Source organism: Danio rerio, chromosome 8 (genome assembly GCF_049306965.1).
Source record: "Danio rerio strain Tuebingen ecotype United States chromosome 8, GRCz12tu, whole genome shotgun sequence".
NCBI classification, from domain to species: Eukaryota; Metazoa; Chordata; class Actinopteri; order Cypriniformes; family Danionidae; genus Danio; species Danio rerio.
The window spans coordinates 54,995,657-55,019,786 of record NC_133183.1 but is presented as its reverse complement, the minus strand read 5'-3'; the positions used below and the strand labels follow the sequence as shown (position 1 = coordinate 55,019,786).

General features: G+C 36.9%; 2 protein-coding genes across 13 annotated transcripts in view; both read right to left on the bottom strand.

Moving 5' to 3' along the window:
• grk5l (G protein-coupled receptor kinase 5 like) overlaps positions 1-24,130 on the bottom strand; it is an 821,722-nt gene that overhangs the window by 115,614 nt on the left and 681,978 nt on the right. The window lies entirely within an intron of this gene.
• ubap2b (ubiquitin associated protein 2b) overlaps positions 1-24,130 on the bottom strand; it is a 34,915-nt gene that overhangs the window by 2,650 nt on the left and 8,135 nt on the right. For 3 of the 12 annotated variants that reach the window (XM_073909751.1, XM_009304242.4, XM_005167271.5), the window contains exons 7-26: positions 21,959-22,019; positions 21,783-21,850; positions 19,602-19,654; positions 19,449-19,519; positions 16,973-17,159; positions 14,096-14,297; positions 13,706-13,941; positions 12,935-13,122; positions 10,517-10,661; positions 8,213-8,252; positions 7,987-8,119; positions 7,840-7,897; positions 6,888-7,074; positions 6,687-6,778; positions 6,541-6,591; positions 6,343-6,415; positions 4,892-5,245; positions 4,069-4,176; positions 3,252-3,313; positions 690-878 (exon numbers count right to left, since the gene is read on the bottom strand). In XM_073909751.1, coding sequence (XP_073765852.1) covers positions 690-878; positions 3,252-3,313; positions 4,069-4,176; positions 4,892-5,245; positions 6,343-6,415; positions 6,541-6,591; positions 6,687-6,778; positions 6,888-7,074; positions 7,840-7,897; positions 7,987-8,119; positions 8,213-8,252; positions 10,517-10,661; positions 12,935-13,122; positions 13,706-13,941; positions 14,096-14,297; positions 16,973-17,159; positions 19,449-19,519; positions 19,602-19,654; positions 21,783-21,850; positions 21,959-22,019 — 2,558 coding nt within the window. 12 annotated transcript variants of the gene reach the window in all.

Below are 24,130 nucleotides of genomic sequence, written 5' to 3'. Positions count from 1 at the left end.
TCTCATGACCTTTTTAAATGTGCGTACTGGAATTTGTTTGGTGAAAGTGTTTCCATCGCAGTTTATGTGCACCTTTTCTTATCTAATGATTATCCTCCTCAGTTATGCGCATATGGTTTTTATCCAAAATGCGCATAAAGGTGATTGGAAACATAGCTTGTGACCCAAAACACCTTTAATTAATAACCTAAAAAAGCATTTAGGTAGGTCCCACCACAACTTATCAGTCATCATATTTTTCAGGGAAAACAAATTGCTTTCATACACGTGATCTGAATGACGAGAGAGGGGACCTCTCTGTAATAGTTATGTGTTGGATTAACCAACAAGTTCAAAAAAGTTATCATTCCGTGGGTCATGTGCATTTCAAACTGGGGGTTGTAATCCGTCTTAATCACTAATCAACCATGATCCGTTGCACCCCTAAGGGTAAGATATTTAAACAAATGATCAATTATCATTATCAAAATGACACTGAAAACTGCATAATGTTTTTTTTTTGACAATGAAAAGGATAGAGCTTTGATCTTAAACTAAATGTTTAAATACTGATTTACTACCATATTAATTGGAAGATAGACCGATTCCTTTTCAAAAATTTGATTTGCAATAGTTTTTGTGTTAAACTTGACTGCAAGGCATCTCCAAAACACTTCAGTATTACATTTTGGATGTTTTTTTAGGTGTACCTGTGTGTCTTGACCCATGTGGTGGTGCAGTAACTGTGAGGGGGCCTGCTGATGGGGCAGGATATGAAGAAAGGGTGCGGGTGCGTATCCAGGGGCTCCTGCAGGGTTAAGGGGGCCGGTTCCTCCCAGAGCGGAGGGCAGGCTAAATGCAGGGCCAGCTGCTGTAGGGAAACCCTGCTTTTCAAAAGTCTAGAGGGGTCAGCAAAGACAAATAGGCTTAATAAGGGTTAATGCATACATAATTTAAAAATAAAAATTATTGTAATGTGTAAATCACAGTGTTGCGCAAGCAACTTGAAAAATGTAGTGAGCTAAGCTATTAGCAACTCTACTTAAAATGTAGCTTAACTAAGCTAAAAGCTACCTCCTGGGATATGTAGCAAACTAAGCTAAAAGCTACAAGTCAAAAGTAGCTTAGCTACATCAAAGCTATTTTTGCAATTTTTATTTTGATATCGAAGCAGATTAAATCCAAGTCAATCACATCTTAGTGATTAATAGAACTGTCAATGAAACATATGAGGCATAATAGTTCAGTTCAGTTATTTACTGTAAATAGTATGCTTTACTAAACAGAAACCAATTATAGTATTGCAGCTAAAACAAAAAATCCAATAAAACCAGGTGTTACAAATACTATAGTAAAGGGATTTTTTTGGGAATAATGAATACATACAAGATATTGTATCTTAAAATATACTTCTAGAGGTATGGTCATGAGGAATCCTGCTTCAGAAATAACTCCTCTCCCTCAGTCATCTTTCCATCAAGTTTCGGTAGGCGACATCGCCAACCAGAGGTGGCAGTAACGCACCAAAAAGTTTGTTGTTGAACACCGTAAAACAGGAAGAATTCCTCATTCTAGCCATCATATGGATTTACTATCACTGGCTACACACCGGCCTCACAGCTCCGTGAATGTCGGTGCCGTCACTTATTGATCCGTGATCTGTAAATGTAGCTTGTGTGGACGCTACTGTGCTACTTGACTAATAAAATAGCTTCGCTACTGAAAAGCTGATTGATTTAGAAATTAGCGACGCTACGGCCAAGCTACTGAGAAATGTAGTTAAGCTAGTAGCGTAGTAGTACAAGTACTACTTGTTGCGACGCTATTCCATCCCACGCTTACCAGAATGTACAGTTAAATCTCTTGAAACGTATTCAAAATATAGCAGCGATAGTAGTCTTAAAGGTCCCGTGAAATTAAAATAAAAGTTGCAGTCTGTTAGTTAAGTATATCTTCCATTCCATTTAAATCAAAACTCTGTAGCAGTCATAAGTCTGAAGCACTTCATCTCAGCTCTGACTGGCAGTTTATAAAAGTATAACAAAGTCTGACTGGCCATCTTTCTGCTTTCAAATAAAGCTTTGTGTAATACAAATGGATCACAATTTGTGGACCGGGCCAATTCGGGTATATGATCCACTCTGTGCTGCTCTCTCTCAGGGCTGAAGCAAACATACATTCATAGTTAAATTACTAAATCAAAATTTGTATCTCATCTTAAAAAAATAAAAATAAAAAGATTGCTGAATTGGAAAATGTAAAAAAAATAAAAAAAATAAATAAGACAGGTATTATCTGGGAAACAGTATTGGTGATTTCAGTCTTCCAGTAACCAAAGCATCTGAATAAATATGAAGATCACTGGTATTTTCAGCAGCATAAAACATTGGCTTTTTCATTATCTGCACATTTTCCTAGGCATATTTCAGAAGAAAATAACACACTTCATTTGCTCATTGTTTCATAATACAAGCCCACTAGTCTGTTCTTTAAAACAGGGAGAGGTCGCCTAAACTTGCATGATTCAGGTTAAAAATAGATTAATGGAAAATTCAATCCCAGGATGTCCATTGAAAAAGTAGGAGTTGAACCCCAAGTATCTTGGCCAAATTTGCCCACTGGTCCATCATGGCCTCCTAATACCCCCATACAATAATTGGCTTCATCACCGTCTCCTCTCCACCAATCAGCTGGTGTCTGGTCTGGTGCAATATGGCTGCCACCACGTCATCCAGGTGGATGCTGTACACTGGTGGTGGAGGAGGAGATTCCCCCAAAATTTTTTAAAGCGCTTTGATAATCCTTCATTTTGATATTCTTTTATTTTGAAATGTAAGGAATGCTATTATTATTATTATATGCACAGTCACCGATAAACTTCTGTTGAAAGGTGAGACTATTTTCAATTCCATAAGGTCATTTTTATTGCATAATGTAACTTAATTAAAATATAATCAGTCAAACAGACTTAAGCATTCATTTAGCTGTTCAAAATGACATGAAAGACGTTAAATAAAAATGCCATCAGAAACTCCACTGAAAATATTGTTGGCTTCATTAAACCCACTTTATAAGGTGTATCAATCAGACACTGAAAATCATTGTTTTTAAAGAAACCATATCTTAAACATGCTGATTTTAAAGTGGCATGACAGCAACAGAAAATCTTGAGCTAACTTACTAAGAATTGAAAGTCCCTGTGCATAAGCCACATTGATTTATAGAAACAGAGATCCCCAATAAATAAAACAAACACACAAGGAGAACCTCACCTGGTTCTTGCTATATACTGTTCCAGTGAGCTCTGAACTCGTAGATCCCGACAGTCCTGGTGCTGAGAAAGAAAATCGATTAGCGATGCAACAAATAACATGAATGCTATAAACTTCACAATGGTTAATTACAATTGCAAAAGTTATTCAAGAGTTGAATAGTTTGAGTTGATATGATACCAAAAACTCAGTAAGTGTGTTTACATGTAGAAAAATGTAACAATATCACTAGAACTTATAAACCACAGAGCATGTTTTTAAGATGTACCAGTTTCAAAAATAAAATATATACATATATTTTTTTATATATGGAATGTTGACGAGATGAAGCATTTTCACTACCACACGTGACAAAAATGAATATAATTATTGTCAATGTTTAAAATGCAAAGCTAAAACATTTTTTCTTCCATGGACCTCTTGTTTTAAAAACTGCTGTGTCATTACATTTCTCAAATCTGCCCCATGGTGTAACAGTCTCAAGCATAACAATAATAAGATTACACATTAATTTTAAATAATACCCAATATATGCTAATACCTCAAGCCTAATTTTACAAGTGGCTATTTTTAACTAAATGGCAATTTTTTTTCATACTTGCATCTAAAAACAAAGGAACCAGATACATTCAAAATTGTATATTTCATTGAAAAAGTACATCCTCATTTTAAAAACTTTAGTTTAAGGGCCCCATTAAAAACACTGAAGTCTGCTTTGTTTTTTCATTCAGTTAATAAAGATGACAATACATGTTTTAGTAAGTTGCATTTTTTGAATCATTGAATGTGCAGAAGCCCATGGACCACCAACACTTACCTTTTCCTGTATTATTGTTGACCACTTTGGACTGTGACAGGGAATTCCCTCCATATCCTACTTTCCCATATTCTCCGCCAGCATGAGCCTGGGACAGCTCATCAAAACCTTAAAGGGGGGGGGAGTTTTTTTAAATAAATGGTAATATTGTCTAATATACATTTAAAAAAACAAGTAATATCTTCAAGTCCTCTTCAGATCATGCTGACAAAGAATTATGCAATCATGTTGACAGTTTGCACTAAAAATGGGCTGGCAAGATGCCAAACTGCATCTGAGACTACATCTCTGCAAAGCTCAAGTGTATTTCAATCAAGCTTAAGGAAACACTGGCACATCACACTGCCAACACCACATAAACCACACATATAGACCACACCTATTGGTCAAGAGTAATAAACCATCTATCAACAAAAAATAATGAAACTTTCAAAATTGGTAAAAACTTGTATAGTATAGTATATTATATTATTTTGGCTTATTGTATTGTTATTATTTGGGTCATGCTGACAACATAGACACCAATTTTGCCAAAGTCAGTAAAAGTTAAATCAGTCATTTTGATATTTTTAGGCAGTTGGTCCGATTTTTAAGAAATTTGACCCGGTTCATGTTCAGACCATGCAAAAAATAAAATAAGATATGAAATTTGTTACAATAGGCAAAACAGTTTTGTTAAATGCATCACCAAATATGCTAAAACGATGCCAAACTGAAACTGAGGTTGTAGTTCTGCAACACCGATGTTGACGACATATAATATTGATGTCATTGTAGTGTGGGGTTTGTTGGTGTTGATTAAAAAAAAGTTTAAAACATTTACCTGGTCCATATGTGTGCTGGCTGTATCCAGCCTGGTGCTGGTATTGGCTGGATGGGCCCATGTTGTGTTGCTTTGTAGATGTTTGGGGCATGAAAACAGTGGGGCCATACTGGAAGGCACTAGGCATTCCTGGCATCCCGGGGTAGTAGGGCAGGCTGGTATAGCCATAACCTGGAGGGAGAGGTGGGTTGAGGAAGGCCTGGGTCTGACCCTGCTGGGCTTGACCTGGATTCTGCGGCCCTTGATTTTGTGGGGGGACAGCATTCTGTTGAGTCTGAGAGGGGGGCACTGTGGAGAGACTGGTGGCAGGGGCTGGGGAGTTGGAGTCACTGCGGCCAAATTTGGTAGGCTCACCTGTAATGAGAAACACGAGTTGTACATTTAGACTGTTCTCATCTTTGCTTTCCCGTTTCTAAACTCTAATGGCCCGTTTCCACTGACTGGTACAGTACGAGTCGGTACGGGTCACCTTTATCAGGCTTGCGTTTCACTGCCTAAAGGGTACCAAGGGTACAATATCCAAAAGGCAGTTTGATCATGATTCAGGTTGCTGAAACAATGTGCTCCTTTGTTTTTTCACGCTTCACTCTCACATTTGTCCATTTCTGAAAGGATATGGTGTCGGGAAAACTTCAATAATCACGCGCAAATTATTATCATTAGTCCAAGAAGATTGCTGTTTCAAATATAGACATGTTCGCAAGCTCCCTGGAGAGAGTGAAACCTCTCGCACTTTTAGACAGGCTCATAAAACAACAACAGGACACAGAGGACACATGTTCTTCTTGGCTTTGCGGCCGTTCATCGAGACGATGACAAGGTTTGATTGGGCTCGGGTCAACCATGGTTTGTTATTATGTATATAATATATTATAATGGTGTAATGTCTCTGCTTTGTTTTTAAAAATGGTGGTTCCTTTGTTTTCATTCTCCTGCTATTGTGAGTGACGCATCTCTGTAAACCAATAGTCTTTAGCTCTGCCTTTTGGTACCCTTTGTCCTGCCTTGCAGCCTTTGCAAAAGGTGACCAAAAAGTGGTACGGTTCACTTTTAGGTACTTTTTGACAGTGGAAACAGCCATAAAAGTAGTGAACCCTACCAGACCACTCAGTGGAAATTCGCTAAACCTGCTTAAGATTCATTTTGTGGACACTTGCTTTTGTTTTTATTCTCCACACAATCAATGTAGTAAAATCCATTAGATCTTATGTCAAGAAACCCATGTAATGTCCTGTATTTACTTGATATGAAATGTCCTGAGTGACTAACTACTGTCAGACAAAATGCTTTGAAGCTCTCAAAAGTGGACAACTGCTACCGCCTTTCATTTGAAAATTAAATACTCATGTTGCTAAAAATCTAAGAGCTAAAAGACCTCTACTGGAATGCAACAACTCATAGTAGTCTAACAGTCTTTGCATTTTAAAGCAATTGCAACAATGGCTGCTTACCTGAGTAGGGATTGCTTGCTAATCCTCCATCTCTGCCAGCTAGTGCTGTACCAGGAAACATGCCATAGTAATCCTGCATCCAGGGAAGTGAAATGAATCAAAGTTCAATTTAACTTGTTAAGAGTTTTTGTTGTGCTCTTTAAAAGTTTGCACTTAAAAAAACAATTGTAATGCTGATAGAAGCTACGACTTTGTTACCATGGGCAATCGTGACTGCATCATCTGTAGATCCTCATATCCATAGATTGGCTTCAGGAAGAGATGACAAAGATTAAAAACAAAAACTATTAGATAAATATAAATGATAAATGCCTATATTGTATATAATATGCAAAAGAACTAACCGGATAAGCAGGGAGGAGGCCACCAGGGCCCATGATGTACTGACTGGGCAGCAGTGGCGGTACTCCTTGTGCCAAATTTGGAGGCGCTTTACCTGGAGGAATGTGTGGAAAATAAAAAAAATACAGAAATACATATTTAAATAAAACATCAGTAACAATAAGCATTTTACCAACTGCTAGAACAGTGTTTGTGTGACTGACCAGTGTTGTTGGAGGGTGTGATGTTAGTCTGAGGAGGTGCAGAACGAACTGCAGAGGGAGCAGAAGGGCCATTAGTGGTGATGCTCTGGGTTCCTGTGCTCAGGCCATTCGAGATGACCGCTGAGCTGGACACGCTTGACACAGAGCCAGAGTATGTTGACAAGCTCACATTCACATCGGTGCCAATCTGGATATGAAAAAACATTTTCTTTCATTTAACAGTGATATCACTCACAAATTTATGATATTAAACCTCCTAAAAAGCAATTGTTGTTGGCTAACAACCAAAAAGCTGCACATGAACACACAAAAACGAATCAAATTTCATACTGATTCACGATCTAATTTGATTCACGATATGATTTTAACAAAAGTATTTTCAACAAATTTATTATGAAAAAGCGCCCTTTCATTTTTTCTTAAATGCTGCACATTTTTACCAAATAAAATGTTTTCTACCATAATTAAATAGCTATTTCTAAAATTCAAAAGTTCGACAAGTGCAAAAAAAAAAAAAAAAAAAAAAAAATGGTTTATGCTTTTTAACATAAACAAACCAAAACTTTGACTGTAGCCAAGTTACAAATTTAATGAATTTCACATAAAAAAAACAATACAAATGAAAGGCTCTTTAATACAAATAAACTAAAACTGTGACTGTGCGGGGATTTGACATTTAAAAAATATCAGCATATCTATGTTATTTGGCATAAGCCAAGATCTTTGCACAGTCACAATGCCCCTGCTGATGAAAAAAAACTTTCATTCGGGACTGAGATGGCTGGTGTGCAGGTAAGCCTTTCCTAAACCAGAGCAGCATGCACAGAGGTGGTCAATAGGCCTTTTTAAAAACTGGTCAGGAAAAGGTGGAAATATAGCGAGGAACCTGGAGGGAAAAAAAAAAAGAAAAAAAAAAAACAATGAAAATACGAGGACCTGACAAGATACTTACATTTAGGGAAGAGCTGGTGGGTCCAGAAGCAGCAGGGGAGTTAACACTGCTCACATGACTGAGGGAACAGGCAAACATGACACCATAAGCACACTCATTTCATTATTTGGGAATCCTTAGACTGTAAGCCTAAAGGAATGACAGTACCTGCTAAGTGATGGAAGGGGTGCGCTGAGGGCAGGCGGTGCGGATGAAGAGGAAGATGTAAGCGATGAAGACGGCAACCCGTTCTCGGTGGGCAGAACAGCGGATACAGTCTGAGGGGTGCTTGACGGAACTGCTGCAAATAAATCAGGTCAATGTCATTTGTTTAGATATTCAAATAGAAAAGAACGTACAAATGGAAAATCTGCTATTCACAAAACTCTGTTACCTTCCTGTGTGCTGGATGTCCTCATTTCAGTGAATCCATTCTGGGGAAAATTAATAAACAGGTTTAGGCTAAATCAGGGTTGGACAACTGCAGAACTAGTCTTTAGAGTTTTTCTCCATCTCTAACCAAACAAACCCACCTGTAACAATCTAGAAAATGGGTTGTATCTGAAACCACACACTCAAAAGGTTCTTATTTTGGTTAAATTACTTAGTTACCTTATTAAACTAAAGTACGTACTATATACATTACGAATTAGGCATGGGACGATAACCGTTTAAGGTATACCACGGTTTGGAAAAGTCAAGGTTTTTAAAAGCCAAATTTTCTGTAACTCTGTTTCTGAGGTACATGTAAGATTTTTTTTATTTATGTTTTTTTTTAGGACAACAGTATCTCCAGCAGAAAAGATCTCCAAAGATGCCGTTTTAAATCATACAGAAATCTGTGTTTTCAAAACAAATGAAAACAGAAGTAGTCAATGATTCAATTCAATTATTTTCCCTGACATGTTTACCGTTACGAAATATTTTAAATGTGTCTCAAAATAAAATATATTGTGTTTAATGGGGGGGGAAAAGTTTTTTTTTTTTTTACCCAAACCTTTCAAAAGAACCTTTTTTAGAGCAGTAATCACAATACTGTGATTTTTATATCCAAGGTTATCATCAAGGTCAGAATCTTATACCGACCTATCTAGACATACTAAATGAGCCATGCTTTCAACCTGGCCTTTTAGCTACTTTTTTAGATTAAGGTATAATTTTATCAATTATTGTCAACCCCAGATCATGAAATTATGGAATTACAGATGCAGCCATGTGTTATAAGTTTTAGCTGACATTTAGTTCATATAGACCACTGAGAATTTTATCCAAAAGCTTTCTGAAGCTCAAGGAGCACGTTTATGCACACAAACATCAATACTGATAACTCACAAAGATCATCTTACTGAAATAACCCACATTACTGGTTTACATGAAAACCAATATCAAAGCTAGAAACCACACAAAAGCATCTCAAGCTGTGGAATATTTCCTCCTCCCCAACTGCAAACCATAGTCATGTCTGGATGTGCCGTTGTTCATCTTTTGAACACAAATTAAGATATTTTAGATGAAAACCAAGAGCTTCCTCATCCTCCATAGCCTAGTCCACAAAAAGAAACCAATTTATCAATTAACTTTTCAGAATATACTTGTTTATTTAAAAATTTGCTGGCAATTTACCCTCACCTAGTACTTTGGAGGTCTGAGGGTCTTCTACTTCAGAAGAACTCTAAAGTTTTTTGCAACTGTGGCCCTTGGTAACTCATTGAATGAAAGTCAATGGCTAATAATACTTTAACAGTCAAAAAGCATATACAGGCTAAACAAATAATCTCAGTGGGTTTGGACAGGAAGCCACAACCGCAAATATTTTGGTTGTTTGCAAAAAGGTTCATTTCTAGCCATGTAAAAGTTTTTTTTAATCCAGTAGAGCCAGAATTTAACATGAAACTGTGGTACTTGATTGATGAAATGCAAGTCAGTGGTTTTCATTCAAAGTCGAAAAATATCACTGAGCAGCCTCAGGGAAAGCAAATAAGCAAATATTGATTTTTGGATAAACAACACCATTTACCTATCATCTAAAGTAAAAAAATAATAATAGTTTGAACAAGTGTTTCTAGACTCTGATTGGCATTAAAACATAAGTCATCTAAATACAGATGATGTTTTTTGTTAGTGCATCACTTTCTAACCAAACAGCTTTGCATCACTGATGTACAACCATGTACACAGTAAGTCAGGGGTGCGCAACCCTTTTTCTGGAGATCTACCTTGCTGCACAGTTTAGTTCCTACCCTGATCAAACCACTTGATAATTACAGGCAGGTGTCTTTGATAAGGGTTGCAACTGAAATCTGCAGGAAGGTTGATCTCCAGGAACAGGGTTGGCCACCCCTGCAGTAAGTCAAACATACATCAGAGATTGCGAAGGACAACCACAGAATAGTTTAAGAACCTGAAAACTTAACACCGCTCTGTGTTTGTTTGCCCCAAATCCATCTTAAAAAGTAATACAACTCACAATAACAAACACAAATATGTACTGTAATTTTTCCCCATCCAGTCATGGCGGACTTAATAACCAACACCACTGTTATCTATAGACAGAGTACATATTCTGGATGGGCTGCAAAGAACAAAGCATCTACAAAGCAACAAATCCCACGAAATGCAATTTTGAATTTGAAAGAAAAAAAAAAAAAAAAAAAAGCACATTAAATGAGGAAACAAATGAAAAGAATAAAGGTCATACACTTAGAGGGGTGGTGCTGGATGATTCCACTCTGCTGGTTGAAGATGGACTCAAGGCAGGAGGGACTGAAGTGCTTGGTAAACCCAGAGATGCTGAGGGGTAACTGGGCTCCATTGCTGCTGGAGGCAAGCTACCTAAAGACTCACTAAAATGGGAATAATAATAATAAGAAAAAAATAAAAAAAAGATTTGATTAGGGACTATTCGCACGAAGCACATCTTTGCATCTAAACATAATGCGGCACTCAGAAATATATATATATTTTTTTAAATAAGTACATTTTAAAAATGCTGCCTCTGGCATATTGCCATCATACCATATCAACCGGTTGCCATGCCAACTTGCTACTGTAAACAAGGGGGGTGGGGTAAAAGTTTTTTAAATCTCTTATTTTTGCCACATTTAAGCTAAAACTAGTAGGATTTAACGGTTAAAGCAAAGTAGCTAAAATAAAAAGTAACACACAAAAAATAATGATGCATTAATGTATTTACTATAGGCGGGCATAGATTATTCTATTTCCTCTAAATTAATTTAGGGATTAATCTAGATTAAAATGGCTCATTTGAATTCTGCCGAAGGCATTCAGAATATATGTGCTACCCAAGTAATAAGTCTTTGAAAACGGGTTTCTCAAGCCAAGTGGCGCTTTAGACCAGGGGCTCATCTCCTGTTTAAAAAAAAAAAAAAAAGCTCAAATTGCTTGAGAAACTGTTCTACTACAAAAATTGGTAAAGAAAAATTGTTCAAGAAGATGTAATTGTGTTTACTAACTGTTTATTCAGTTAAACATGGATTTTGAACTGTAGGCCTACATAAGCTCCAAACAGTGATTTTTGATTACCTTAATCCGACTGAATTCATAACTGAACTAAACAAAAATGGAATTAAGACATGGAGTATGTATATAAGTGGCATTATTAAAGTAAACTAATTAACAAACGAAGTCCATATTGTAGCCAACAAAGGAATCGCCACTATTCAATAATATATGGCACAACAGACCAGCATGTCACAAAAAGTTTGATATCCACTGATATCTATTGTCAAATGACTAAATATTATCCATAGTAGCAATAAATATGCGAAGTATAACTCGAATACATAAAATAGATGCTTTTAAATTAAAACATCATGGAGTAGTCCAGCATATAAACTAACTTGCGACGCAATAAATCTTGTTAAAAGTCATGTAATGATTAAATACCGTTTTGCAAGTTTTGATTAGTTTCATTAAGCTTAGCCATGTGTCCATGTCATAGCACCACGACACTACCGAGTGACATGACAGTGAAAAGCGGCAATGCCACCAGAAGTGTCACTACACTCAGTGGCATCTGTACTTCAGATGTCGTGTCACATGTTAAAACTGCTGCTGCGCGGCTGTCAGTCAAGGACCCCGTGCACACGCGCACACACCCACACAAAACTTTGCAAAATGCGTAGGTTTTATTTCTTTCTATTTGGCGAGCCTTATATAATTCGATAACACTCTCACCAGTCCTTACTCCTTATTTGCGTCTTATAACCCAGTTTTTCACAGGGAATGAATAAAATATTTATGAGTTAAAGTAAAACTGCCGAACTGCAGTTAAAGTCAGGCATCCTGCTGATTTGATGTCAGATGGCTCACCGGTCAGGTATACATCCGCGATAAAATATCAAGATGAAAGTCATCAAATCTTGTGTAGAATAGACCCAGCTCCCAACCCAACTTAGAGAATAGATTAACGGCGATATTTTTTTCTTTTTCGCGCGATAAGAGTCTTACGTTAATGCCGATAACGGCCCACCACTAGTGTTTACTAACATGAAAAAATGATTAACAATACAGTTATTACCAGATGCAACATCTAGTTAGCCTGATAAATTAACTCCTGCCTGTGAAGCTCTGGCACAGTTTTAGATGCATTTTTTAAAAAAAACTTCATGTTTGGTTGCACAAATTAGACATAATTAAAAACGTTTAGACTTTCTGTCTGCTTGAACTTAACAGGATGAATAACTTAACAGAGCACATCACACAAATGAGTGTGTTCTACTTGTTGATTCAATTATTTGGTTTGGTAATGTGTTCATTATTTAAAAGCGGTGAACCAGCAATTTCATCCATCAGACCACTGTGTGATTCGGGCAGGATTCTGATGGGGAGAACTGCTCTCAGAACTGCTTTTGCAAACTGCTGCTTTCAGCATTGCTCTAAATTTTACCAGTGTGTAATGAAACACCCCTTTATGCAGTCCCTGACCTGATAACAGCTGGCAAAACCTCATTTCTTTCCAAAATCTTTTCAAATCGCTGGTGAAAAAAAAAAAAAAAAAAAAAAAAAACACTACCGAAACAGGGTTTCACGACTCTTTTAACGGAAACTTAAATAAAACCAGTCATTTACTTGTTACACAGATGGCCAAACAGACCTGATGGCAGTTGGTTTGGTGTATAGGCTGCACTGAGTTGGAGCCTCCGCCACTGGTTCTTGATGATGACTTTCTGATTGGTTGAGATTCTCCACGGCAGATTCAGATTCAAAATCCAGCGCACCGAACTTCACGTTCAGCCCAGACACATCAGCAGAGCCTGGCATCTCTACTGCAGAAGAGGGGATCTGGCAACCGAAACACATTATTAATATTAACACATTGTTCTTATGTAAATTAGGATAATTCTTTAAATGATTTCAAAGGTCTTGTTAAGTGCTCTGAAAAGTGCATTTTTATTCAACATCTGACGTAATCTCAACTGAAACAAAGACAGGGCGGGACATAGTAGCTCCTCCACTTAATTAAAAAAAAACAGCCAGTAGCATATCGTTTTTTTCATTGCTCTGCCAGGAAGAGAACTCAAACATGTCAAATGAAAGACATCCTGAAGGGGGCAGGACATGTCAGATACTAGAGCATTTGATTGGTCAAGATTTGATGAAAAACTGAAGTGCGAGGCGATGTTAAGGAAAATCTACCCATTTAGGCAGATGTGAAACCGCAAGCTTGGATGTTTATATCAGGTTTATTGATTCTAAATACACATGTCGTCACTGTTTTGGAGCACACTAGCTTACAGATATCCTTGAACCTAACATACTGATACTAACCTCTAAAACTTGGTTGAATGTCATAGGACCTTTAAGGCCGAGAAAATACACTGCTCACAAAAAAATAGAACTCAAGTCTGCAGTGTGTATTCATTACCTTAGATGGAGGGGGCACTCTTCGTTTCTGTGGTCTGATGTTTCTGGGTTGTGACAACTCCGCCATCGTGAAGACAGGCTCACAGAGGGGTTTCAGTGTGTGAGTAGTCCCATCATGTGGAGGAAGTGGGGCTGGATCTCGGGCCTGAGTTGGCAGGTCTGACTGGAGTGCAGCGTTCTGATGCTGGGACAGATGACTCAGGATGGGGGACGGGTCAGGTTGGGCCTTTAGGTCCACTTAAAACAAAAAAGATGTAATCCGACAGTTTGAATCTTTTTTGTTCGACATTAGGCAACTTTTAAATGTGGTTAGATTCCAACAGCCAATAACATTGCTAGTTTTTACACCATGAACACAATCAAAACTTCTAGCACAGAATGTAATACTAACGGTGAGCTGTTGTAACAGGGGTCTCCTTGGGCTCAATCACAGTAGGTGTGGATTCGAGAGGCAATGAAGCAGTGGATTCAACAGATGCAGAACCACTGCTGAGGGGCACTGAAACCTGATTGGACAAAGGGGTGATTCGGGGTGTGATGATTGGTTCAATTCTCTGTACATCACTCTGAGGGAGCCTGGATCCCACCATGGACTAGAAGGAAAACAGAAACATTACAAAACAAGAAGTCAGAACAATTTCCTCAACACCAATGTTGTTAAAAGAAAATAGGAGCAACACTTTAGTTTAGGTCGATATTAACAAACCATTAACTAATGCTACAATCCAAATAAACCACGAATTAGCTGTTTATTAACAGTTAGTAAGGAAGAAGTCATGAATAATAGGATTAGGGATGCATAATAGGATCCTACTTTTTAACTACTAATGAACAGCTAGTATCTTAATAATATAGTCACAATATCAATTTTTTGCTTAGTGATATATTGCACCCAAATTAATTGCGATAAACGATATTATTGCCACTTTATAACTTATGTCACTACTAAAAAATCGTTTTATATAAGTGTAAAAATTCAGGTACACTGTTTCAAAGAACATTTTGAAGAATATTTAGGTTTAAAATTGAAAACAAATAAGTAATAATAAATAGATGTAAACAAAAAAAGTGTAAGTCTAAAGTAGACTTTTAATGCATCTCAGGTACCATTTTTTAAATAAGCAAGCAGATTCCAAGACAGGACTGTTTGTTTAATGTTTGCAGCATTTTTTTTTCAAATGCTGTTTTTTTAATTGTGTTTAATGGCTACATCTCTTTAGGTTTATAATGGTACCTGCCTGTGTGTGCAATTTCATGCTGTCATGTTTATATTTGCACTGGCAGGTAAATGCATCCATTACAGTTAACTGGGGTTGTTGTTCCCATGTTGAAAAAATGGGTAGGCTGGTTATGTTTTAGGTGTGATTAAAAGGTGCAGTAGGTGATCTGCCAAAATGTTAACCGGTTAGCATATTATCTTTCGCCGGAGGATTTCAGTGGCTGAACAACACTTCTGTGTATATAACCCATTCATAACAACACAATCTACATCAGCTTTGCGTGACTAAGAGTTTATACAGAGCATTACCTGTCTAACAGAAATACTTCAGCCATGGTGTTGTCCTTTCTCCAGCTTGCAAAAGTAACTCCAATATTGATTCAGTATTTTAAAAACGTTCAATTCAGCATTTTATTTTACCGTGACTGTGACCGTCTAGTGTGCACATGTCATGAACGCGCGACATGCATGCAGACATGCACACGCTAATGGCGGATAAGCATGAACAGAGATGCACAAAAGCCCAAATCTACATTTGTTGACAGACAGTTTGGGCTACTTATTGGAATTATGAGAGATGTCAGCCCAACAATATTCAATTGGATGAATTTTTTATTTTAATTTTATGCCGTATCCAGAATATAAAAATACATATAAACACATTTTGATTATTTACCTTAATCATTACTATTGGACTGTGAAGAGACTTTCAACCAGCACAACAAAAAATGATTCTGAAAACAATCACCTACTGCACCTTTATGGTAAGTTGTGTAGCCTTTTTTCATTGACACTGTTCTGAAACAACTCCACATTTAGTTGTCGTTCACATTATCGGGCTTATTATTCTCATTTGGCTAAAAGCCAAAATGTTCCCACACCAGAGCTGAAGACTATAGCTTTAAAACCAAGTCCATCGCAACTGGTTTATCCTAACTTGGTTAAGTCAGTGGGTTCGCATTTTGTCTTCTTCACCTCCACCGTCCGCTCTCTCTCGCACGCACTGTCTGTGTGTGTTCACAGCATGTGCATTTGATAAAAAAAACTTAGCTTGTCATATTATGTAGCCTCATAATCATCTTAAATTTCTTTATATGATATAGATCATATATCATATCAGCGACTCCACAATCAACCACCCTAATTTTCATATGTCGCTCGATAAGTCAATATATTGACTATAGTGACAGGCCTATAATAATATGCAGGTAATACACCAGTAGTTAATAGCATGTATTGTGACCTAAAGTGTTACAAAAATATTTGTTTTTGGGTTAGCCGATTACTCAAAAAGTAATGTAAAACAACATTCAAATTATCGATCTTTTGTCTGTGAAAATCTGCATTTTATCAGGTAATTTTTTTCCAATTACTTTCCCTACCGTGCGTGGAGTCACGTGACCCCACTCTTTCGAGTTAAAATGTTCAATTAATCAAGATTTTGATATTAGGCCAAGTCACACAGGACTAATTTAATCAATAACATTTTTTAGCTGTTTTTCCTGAATTTGTGATTAATCTGCTAAAATGTGTATTTATGATTAAGTTTCCACCTAATTTCAGATTTAAATAATCATTTCACCTATTTATTCCTGTGACGGAGGCAAAAGTAGCATGATAATTCAGAGCCCTCAAAAATCAATTGTTATTACAGTGCTGAAAATACTTCCTTTCAGGATAATTTAAATCAATAGGGACTTCAAAAATACCATTCATTTGTAGGAAATAATTTGTATAATACATTTTCCTGACTTAACCCAATGGAACCCAATTGAACAGTACTGTATATTAGTATGAATAATTATAAAATTGGCTAAAAAATATATTTAAAAATCCATTAAATAGCCAAAGTACTAGAAATAGAAGAAAAGATTTGCCCCAGTAAAACTGTATAGTTTATAAATGAACATTTTACAAACTAGCCCCAAACATTTGAACAGTACTTTGTACATTTAATTATTAAACAGGTAAAAAAAGCCATAGTATTGAGACTGCCCAAGTAAAACTAGAACAAAGGTGCAGTCAAGCACATTGTCTGTATGTTCTCACCGATGCGGCATGTGCATAAGTGCCAGCAGCAGCAGAAGCGTAGCTGTGTGTGTGCGCTCTGCTGTTGTGCTGCTGGGAGTTGGTGAACACCAGACTCTGAGTGAGAGTATCAGGGCATGACGGCTCCATCCCAAGCAGCTCAGAGTTGCCCTCAGTCACCTTAGGCAACAGAGAGCTGAGATCCAAACTGTGGAGCAGAAACAAAAGTACATAATTAAAAGAAAAGAAAACTTACTTCAAAAGCATCAATTTAATGTAAACGCCAGCCTTGTTTTGGTGCGGTTCTGCCTTACTGTAACTGATGTTTCCACAGTACAGAAAGTGGTGAAGACTTTATAATAGACTGAACAGGTCTTTGCGTGTATTCGTTTTTATTTTACAAGTCAAAAAATTTACATACAGCACCTTTAATTACCCTGCTGATATTTCAGAATAACTAATGGTCATAAAATGTCAGAAGATTATTTTATCTTCGGCAAGAGCAAGTTAGATTTGATGTTGTTTTGCTGAGAACGTGAAACCTAATTTACATTCTTGGCATCTGTGAATTGCGCTTAATAAATGCTAACGTCTTTATATTGGCTATTGAACATAAATGTACAACACACACAGAAATCTAATTGTTTCCATTTGCTAAATATTTTGTTACTAAACTGAATTTTTCTAATTACAGTGGCTATTTTGGTAAAAGCATCTGTCCAAATAGATTTAACTTAGGAGATCTTTTTAATAATGTAAATATATGCATATTTGATTTCTCAGGAGACAGACAAGCCTAATATCAGAGAGGCTCTTTCGGTTAAAGTAAAGATTAGGGTTGCAACTAACAATTATTTTAATGAATCGAATAATCTGTCAATTATAATTTTTTTGATTAATCGATGAATTGGATAATAATAAAAACTGAACACCTTTTTTTTTTGCTGCTGCTACTGGCCGGGATACACTCCTGATCTGGCTAATTTAGCATGTTTTGGGTAGGACTGTTTGTTCATCTTCCACCAGTCAAGAACATTCATTTCATTTTCCATGACAGCGGTTTCAATGCAGTGGCCTCGTCATGTCCTGTCAGCTCGCTGAACACTGCTCCTTAGTGCTCTACCGTAATACGCAGTGTATGAGCGACCGCCAAAATACCTTGATATACCAGCGGTTAGAATGACTGTTCGAGTAAAACAGGCGGCTGGCCTGACCGCTGACATAATTCGCTCTTTTTGACATCTCTGTCATCATTTGTTAAACCTTTGCAGGGATGGTTTTAAATGTTGTAACAAACAATTTGATTACTTCCTCGCGCTAATCGAAATGCATCACGGCTGTTCATTTACTGCGCAAGCCCAATCCCGGCACAACCCCGTCTAAAATGATAGAAATAAAGTCCGAACCCAACAAAGATCTTCAGCTCTAGTCTAAACTAGTAACATTGTTAGGTCGAGCAGGGATGTAAATAATGCAGGGATTAACCTGGACCAGCTATGACTAGCTGCTGCAACGTCCCGCTACTGCTTTCCTCCTTTCATGTGATACTCGATGATTTTGAGCCCCATGGTCCCTAACGAAAAGGTCTTTTTGCAGAGTTTGCACATTGCCTCTTTGCCACGTCGTTAAATTTACATTCTCCCATCTTTGCATTTTGAACCTCACATCAACAACCGCGTAATGACAGCACGCAGGTGCAGATCGGCGTCAGCGTCTATACTCTGTACCCGATCTACCGTAATAAGCTAGTAAATCACGGAGACTGTCATTTCTCTCCTGTTTCACATACTGAATGAATCAACTATTAGATGTTTTACGGTGGACCACTGTGCTTCCCTATCGTCATTAAGCAGACCGGCTGAAAATTTAATACCTACAGCCACTTTACGGTAAAATTCAAGACAATTTAAGACCTTAATTTCCCGGATTTTAATTTAAGACATTTTAAGACTTTAAGGACCCGCGGGAACCCTGTGACACAACAATGGAAGCTTTCATTGCGTTTAAGGGGGAAACACTTCAAACTTACTAAAACATTTGAGGGCTCATGCTGAAAGGCTTTAGAATGTCTTAGAAAGTGTCATGTGAAGTCGCGTGCTGTCAAAGTACATTTACATAAGACACCAATACTCAGATTTTAATATGATTAAGATACTTCTCTTATTAAAAGTATACCATGTAAGCAGCGACTTGATTACCTTAAAAGACCAGCGAGTCACGAAATGCGGAGGTTTTTCTTTCCCTTCGCCAAGCGGTATCAAATTCCATTAAAACAGAAGTCGAGAGTTAAAAATAAAACACCCGAAATTACATGAAACTCTGGAGAGGCTGGTGATACGACAGTAATTGTTTTATACTGAAACTTGCAGTATAAAAGGTTGCAAAAGGTTGAGAACCCCTGCTCTAAACTAATCTAAATTGAAATCACTTTCTTTATAAACCAGATACATCCTTCATAATAAAATCTTGTGTCTTGCTATAGAAAATCAGCACTCACCCCTGGCCAGGTTCCATGTGGTTTTTGGAGCTAAGAGCATAGGAAGCGGTGAACACTTTGGTCTCGGATAGCTGATGAATGAAAGAAATATGAGCATACATTGACATCTCACAATAATCACATTTTCTAGCTTAATTTTAACAGCTCACTCACATCTTCGTTCCAGTCTTCAGCAGCCCAGTCTTCCAGATTGTCTTTCCAGGCTCCTGAAAGTACAGTCAGGTCAAAATAATTGGTGAAATAAATGATAATCAAAATAGAGATAAAACAATACAGATTGCTCACAGTTTGGTTTGTATGACAGTTTTAGTGTCACAACTTTGGTACAGTCTAATATATGATGTTCTCAGTAAAAAAAAAGAAAAAGAAAAATATTAATCTACAAGCAAAACCACAAACTAAAACAATATAGCAAATATACTACTAAAGTAAACACTACACTTTCATGTTTTTTAATCTAACAGTAGTTTTCAGGAACAGAAACTGAATAGTCAGAGATGGCGAGGGCTATGCAACCGCGCAAATGCTGCGCCAGAGCATACGTGTGCGCTTGAGACAGAAGTATAAATCAGCCTTTATACTTCTGCATCAAGTGCATGCGTATGGTGCAGTGCAGACTTGCAGTCGCATACCCCTCGCCTTGGCTGACATCAAAACACAGCTCTCAGAAAATGTAACTACACATCACATCGATGCGTAACGCAAGCTCTGTGATTGGTCTGCTTGGTAGGTCTGAGGAGTGTGGGCGGGGCTGAGAGCCACACAAAACCTGTTGGAGCGAGTGTTTACAAGTGTTGAATCCTGAGAAAGCTCCAGGTGGAAACTGTAGTTTTGTGTTTACCTCACGATTAAGGTTATTGCATGTCTGCCATTTTCCACCTCTGAATGAGCGAGTTGTAGCTACTTTTACATTAAGGTAATGTTCAAAAAAAACAAAGCGCCCACGAAGAATCCTGACACAGAGGAACATAAGAACCTCACTGCCAGCTGGTGTTTCGGAAGTGTTATTGCAGAGCAACCCAAATGCATGGCAATGTGCAAAGCATGCTCCGTAGGTCACGCCGATCACTCGACGTAGAAGTATGAACCAGCCTTGAGACCAGTATGAATTTAATAACAGACTTGCAATTCTAATGGCCTGTGGAAAAGATTTTTACTTGCCCTTAAAAAAAAAAAAGCACATTAAGCACATAAAACAGGGGTCATCAAACTTGTTCCTGGAGGGCCGGTGTCCTGCAGATTTTAGCTCCAACCCTAATCAAACACACCTGAACCAGCTAATCAAGGTCTTACTAGGTATACTTGAAACACCCAGGTAGGTGTGTTGAGGCAAGTTGGAGCTAAACAATGCAGGGTCACCGGCCCTCCAGGACCAGGATTGGTGACCCCTGACATAAAAGATCACATTTAAAATTATTTAAGACCTGCAAGACTATATTTAAGTGAATTAAAAACTTTAAGGACTAAAATTTTATTTTTGAAATAAGACATTAAGGCATTTAGACCCCGCGGGCACACAAAAAAATGAGGACTCAAATCTCTGTGGTCATAAAGAAAATCCAAGCTAATTACTAAATTAAACATTTAAACTGAATATTATTTATTTTTTTTAAATCTATGAAATAATTGTAATGAAAATAATTCTAGCAATTCATAATCAAACAAGTGGGGAAGAACGGTGATTACTATTATTAACTTTTCCCCCACTCAGCTGAGGTTTTCTGCTTACAAACTGAAGTTTCTCTAGATTCACTAACTTCCATAAAATAGTGTGAAAAGATGTAGGAAAAGACCACAGTTTTTTGTCATTTTACATTAAGAAATGACAATATGACAATACTCTCATGACTTATGATAAATACTTACACCTGCTTTGTGGACAATCTCAAACCCCATTTGATTTTGGTATTCTATAATGGCTTCAATTTTATTTGACCTCAACCTTTTTTGTAAAGTATTACAGTCAATAAAATCATAAGTTTAAAGTTTGTCATTGAACAGACTGGAAATCTTTTATTTGTACTTTCTGTAAGTTAAACGAAAGCTTAAGAATTTTTTACTTTTTGAATTTGATGTTAAAATGTACTGCTTTGAATTAGAGCTGTACAATATGACCTAAAATCAAACTCTGATTAATTTGAAAAATTTACATTGATTTTGAATATTGAACGATTATTTAGTTCATTAAGGGTTTAATCCGCAAATAAATTAAAACTATTAAAAACATAGAAAACCTTCTTTGTTAAAAGAGCAAAATTCTTATCTTTGTGATATCACAATAATTAAAAGGCAAAAAATATATCCATTAAAGTTTATTTAACAAACAGCCCTCACCTGCTCCTTCAGTAGTCTCATTTCCAGCCTCAGCAGAACTTGTGTAGTCAGCAGGGTTGAAAGTCCTACTAGTCAAAATCAAACAAAAGAGAGGAAAAGTGAGAACGAAAAAAAAAAATATATATATATATATGTGTGGAATAGAGATATTGCTGATAGAATGTCTAAACACCCACCCGATTCCCTGAGAGGACCTGCTTATTCCAGCTCCTCTGCCTCTTCCTCTGCCTCCAACACCTGAAATGACATCAATAAGAATAGTTTAGTAAAATTCAAAAGAAAATTATTTTAAAAAAGCAAACCTGTCGCTTTTATTAATTTATTTATTAATTGTTTTTCAGTGATTCCCAACTCCAGTCCTGGAGCATTTAGTCTGTCTCGTTACACACAAAGACCAGTCCATGGACACTCCACTAACAAGCTGATGATCTGGATAAGATTTGTTAAATAAGCAAGACCTACACAATCTGCATTACGCAGTTCACTGCTATAGGAAAACATGCTTTGCTAATTATCAAATTATTTAATGCTTGAGTATTGTTAAAACTGACTACCCTTTCGATAATTTTGTGGCTGTTCTTGACCCATTGATTTCCATTATAACCACAGTTTTTGATTGCAAAGCCATGACACTGAATAATCATGTATTTTTGATTGTTGATGGTCATTTCTGTTGGGAAAAGGCAAATAGTAATTTTTTCTGGCAAAAACAGCCACTTACAAAACAAAAAGGCCCAGAATGTGATTTTGCCAACACATTTTAGCAAAGTAAATGTCAAAATAAGACTTGTCACCAAAAATTATTCCATTTGCTGAAACAAAGTTCACGCATTAATTCAGCTGTTAAAGATCTTAAGTAAAACTCGAGATTTTAATCTCATTCACGCTAGTTTCCATTGTTGCCTCTAAAGCGAGCATGCCAGCATGTGCCTGGGCTAGTCGCATTTCCTCAGTCATTTCCGGGGCCTGATGGTGGTCAATGGCCTGCTGCCTTGTTCAGCCTGCCCAATGCCTTGGGCCAGCTGGGGCTTTGGAAAGGGTTAAAAACAAAGGCAGAGTTTAAAGATATGTCAGTTAAAGATACGGTTGCAAAAAAGGGGTAATTTTTGCTTAAGACTGCCCTTAATTTCCCCTTAAGTTTAAGGGATTTCAAAACACGAAAGATCACAGACGTGATCTTGATACTTCAAGTAGGCCACATCCTTTAAAGTTGTATACTGTCAGAAGTAATAATAATATACTGAAAGCACCATTAACATATAGGTTATTGCTAAATCAATTCTGCTTCGCTTTTCAGTAATGCGACTATAGTAATGTTAACAACATTTTGCCCTAGATTTTAAGTAATTTTAATATAATACTTAATGTTTCAATAGATGAGATGTTGTTTACATAATGCATAATCCTAATAAAAGTCAAAAACTTACATGCAAAAACCATTAACACGCTACAGTCAGAAAACTAAAGAGAAGATGCACACACTTCAGGTACACATTTGGACATGTTTGTGTAATTCATTTTTTAAAGCGGATATTTATTAATTCCCAAACCATTTACAAACATTTTCTTCAGGTGTTCATGAAATAAAAATACATAAAACTATATTTTAACGGAGTGGACAGAGCAGTTTTTTTCATGAGCGGTAATAGAAAACCCGGGTATACATTTATATTAAGAACCCTTAGTAGCGAGTGGAACGTGCTTCCGCTCCACTCCAGGCTTTAATCACATAGATCAATACACATCTCATTTTTCCTTATTTTAAGACCTAATCAAGCTAAAATTAAGACATTTATTACAAGGACAGGTGAAAAACCAGCTATTGATGAAAATCCATCATAGACTCACAGAAACAACCAGAAATCCATTGGAGCAGCAGAGAACTATAATCCATGTGGACATCTCTTAATGATACAGTTTTAATGAGGGATCATTCTACAATTATGGAAACTCTGACCTTTAGTAGCCTTTCTATGTTTTAGGGCTCATTTCCATGTCATGTCACAAATGGTAGTTAACAGTTGGGTTCTAGGGCAACCTGTCTCTTTACAGTTGCAGCTGCTTTAAACAAAACTTCAGCTGCATGAAGTGCCCTACAAATGTTGTTCAGTGATTGTATAAAAATAGTGACACAGGAACTGGGTCCATTCCTACCCAGATAGTAACATTTTTATTGCCGATAGTGTATATATCTGTAACAACAAGACCCAATTAATGTTTTCAATTTCTATCTTGCATTCAAAATACAAACATAATACAAACATAAAATAAATGAATCTACTTGAGTATAATCTAGTACAAGCTAAAACTAAGGCATACATTAAAATGATTCCAATTACACTTCTGGT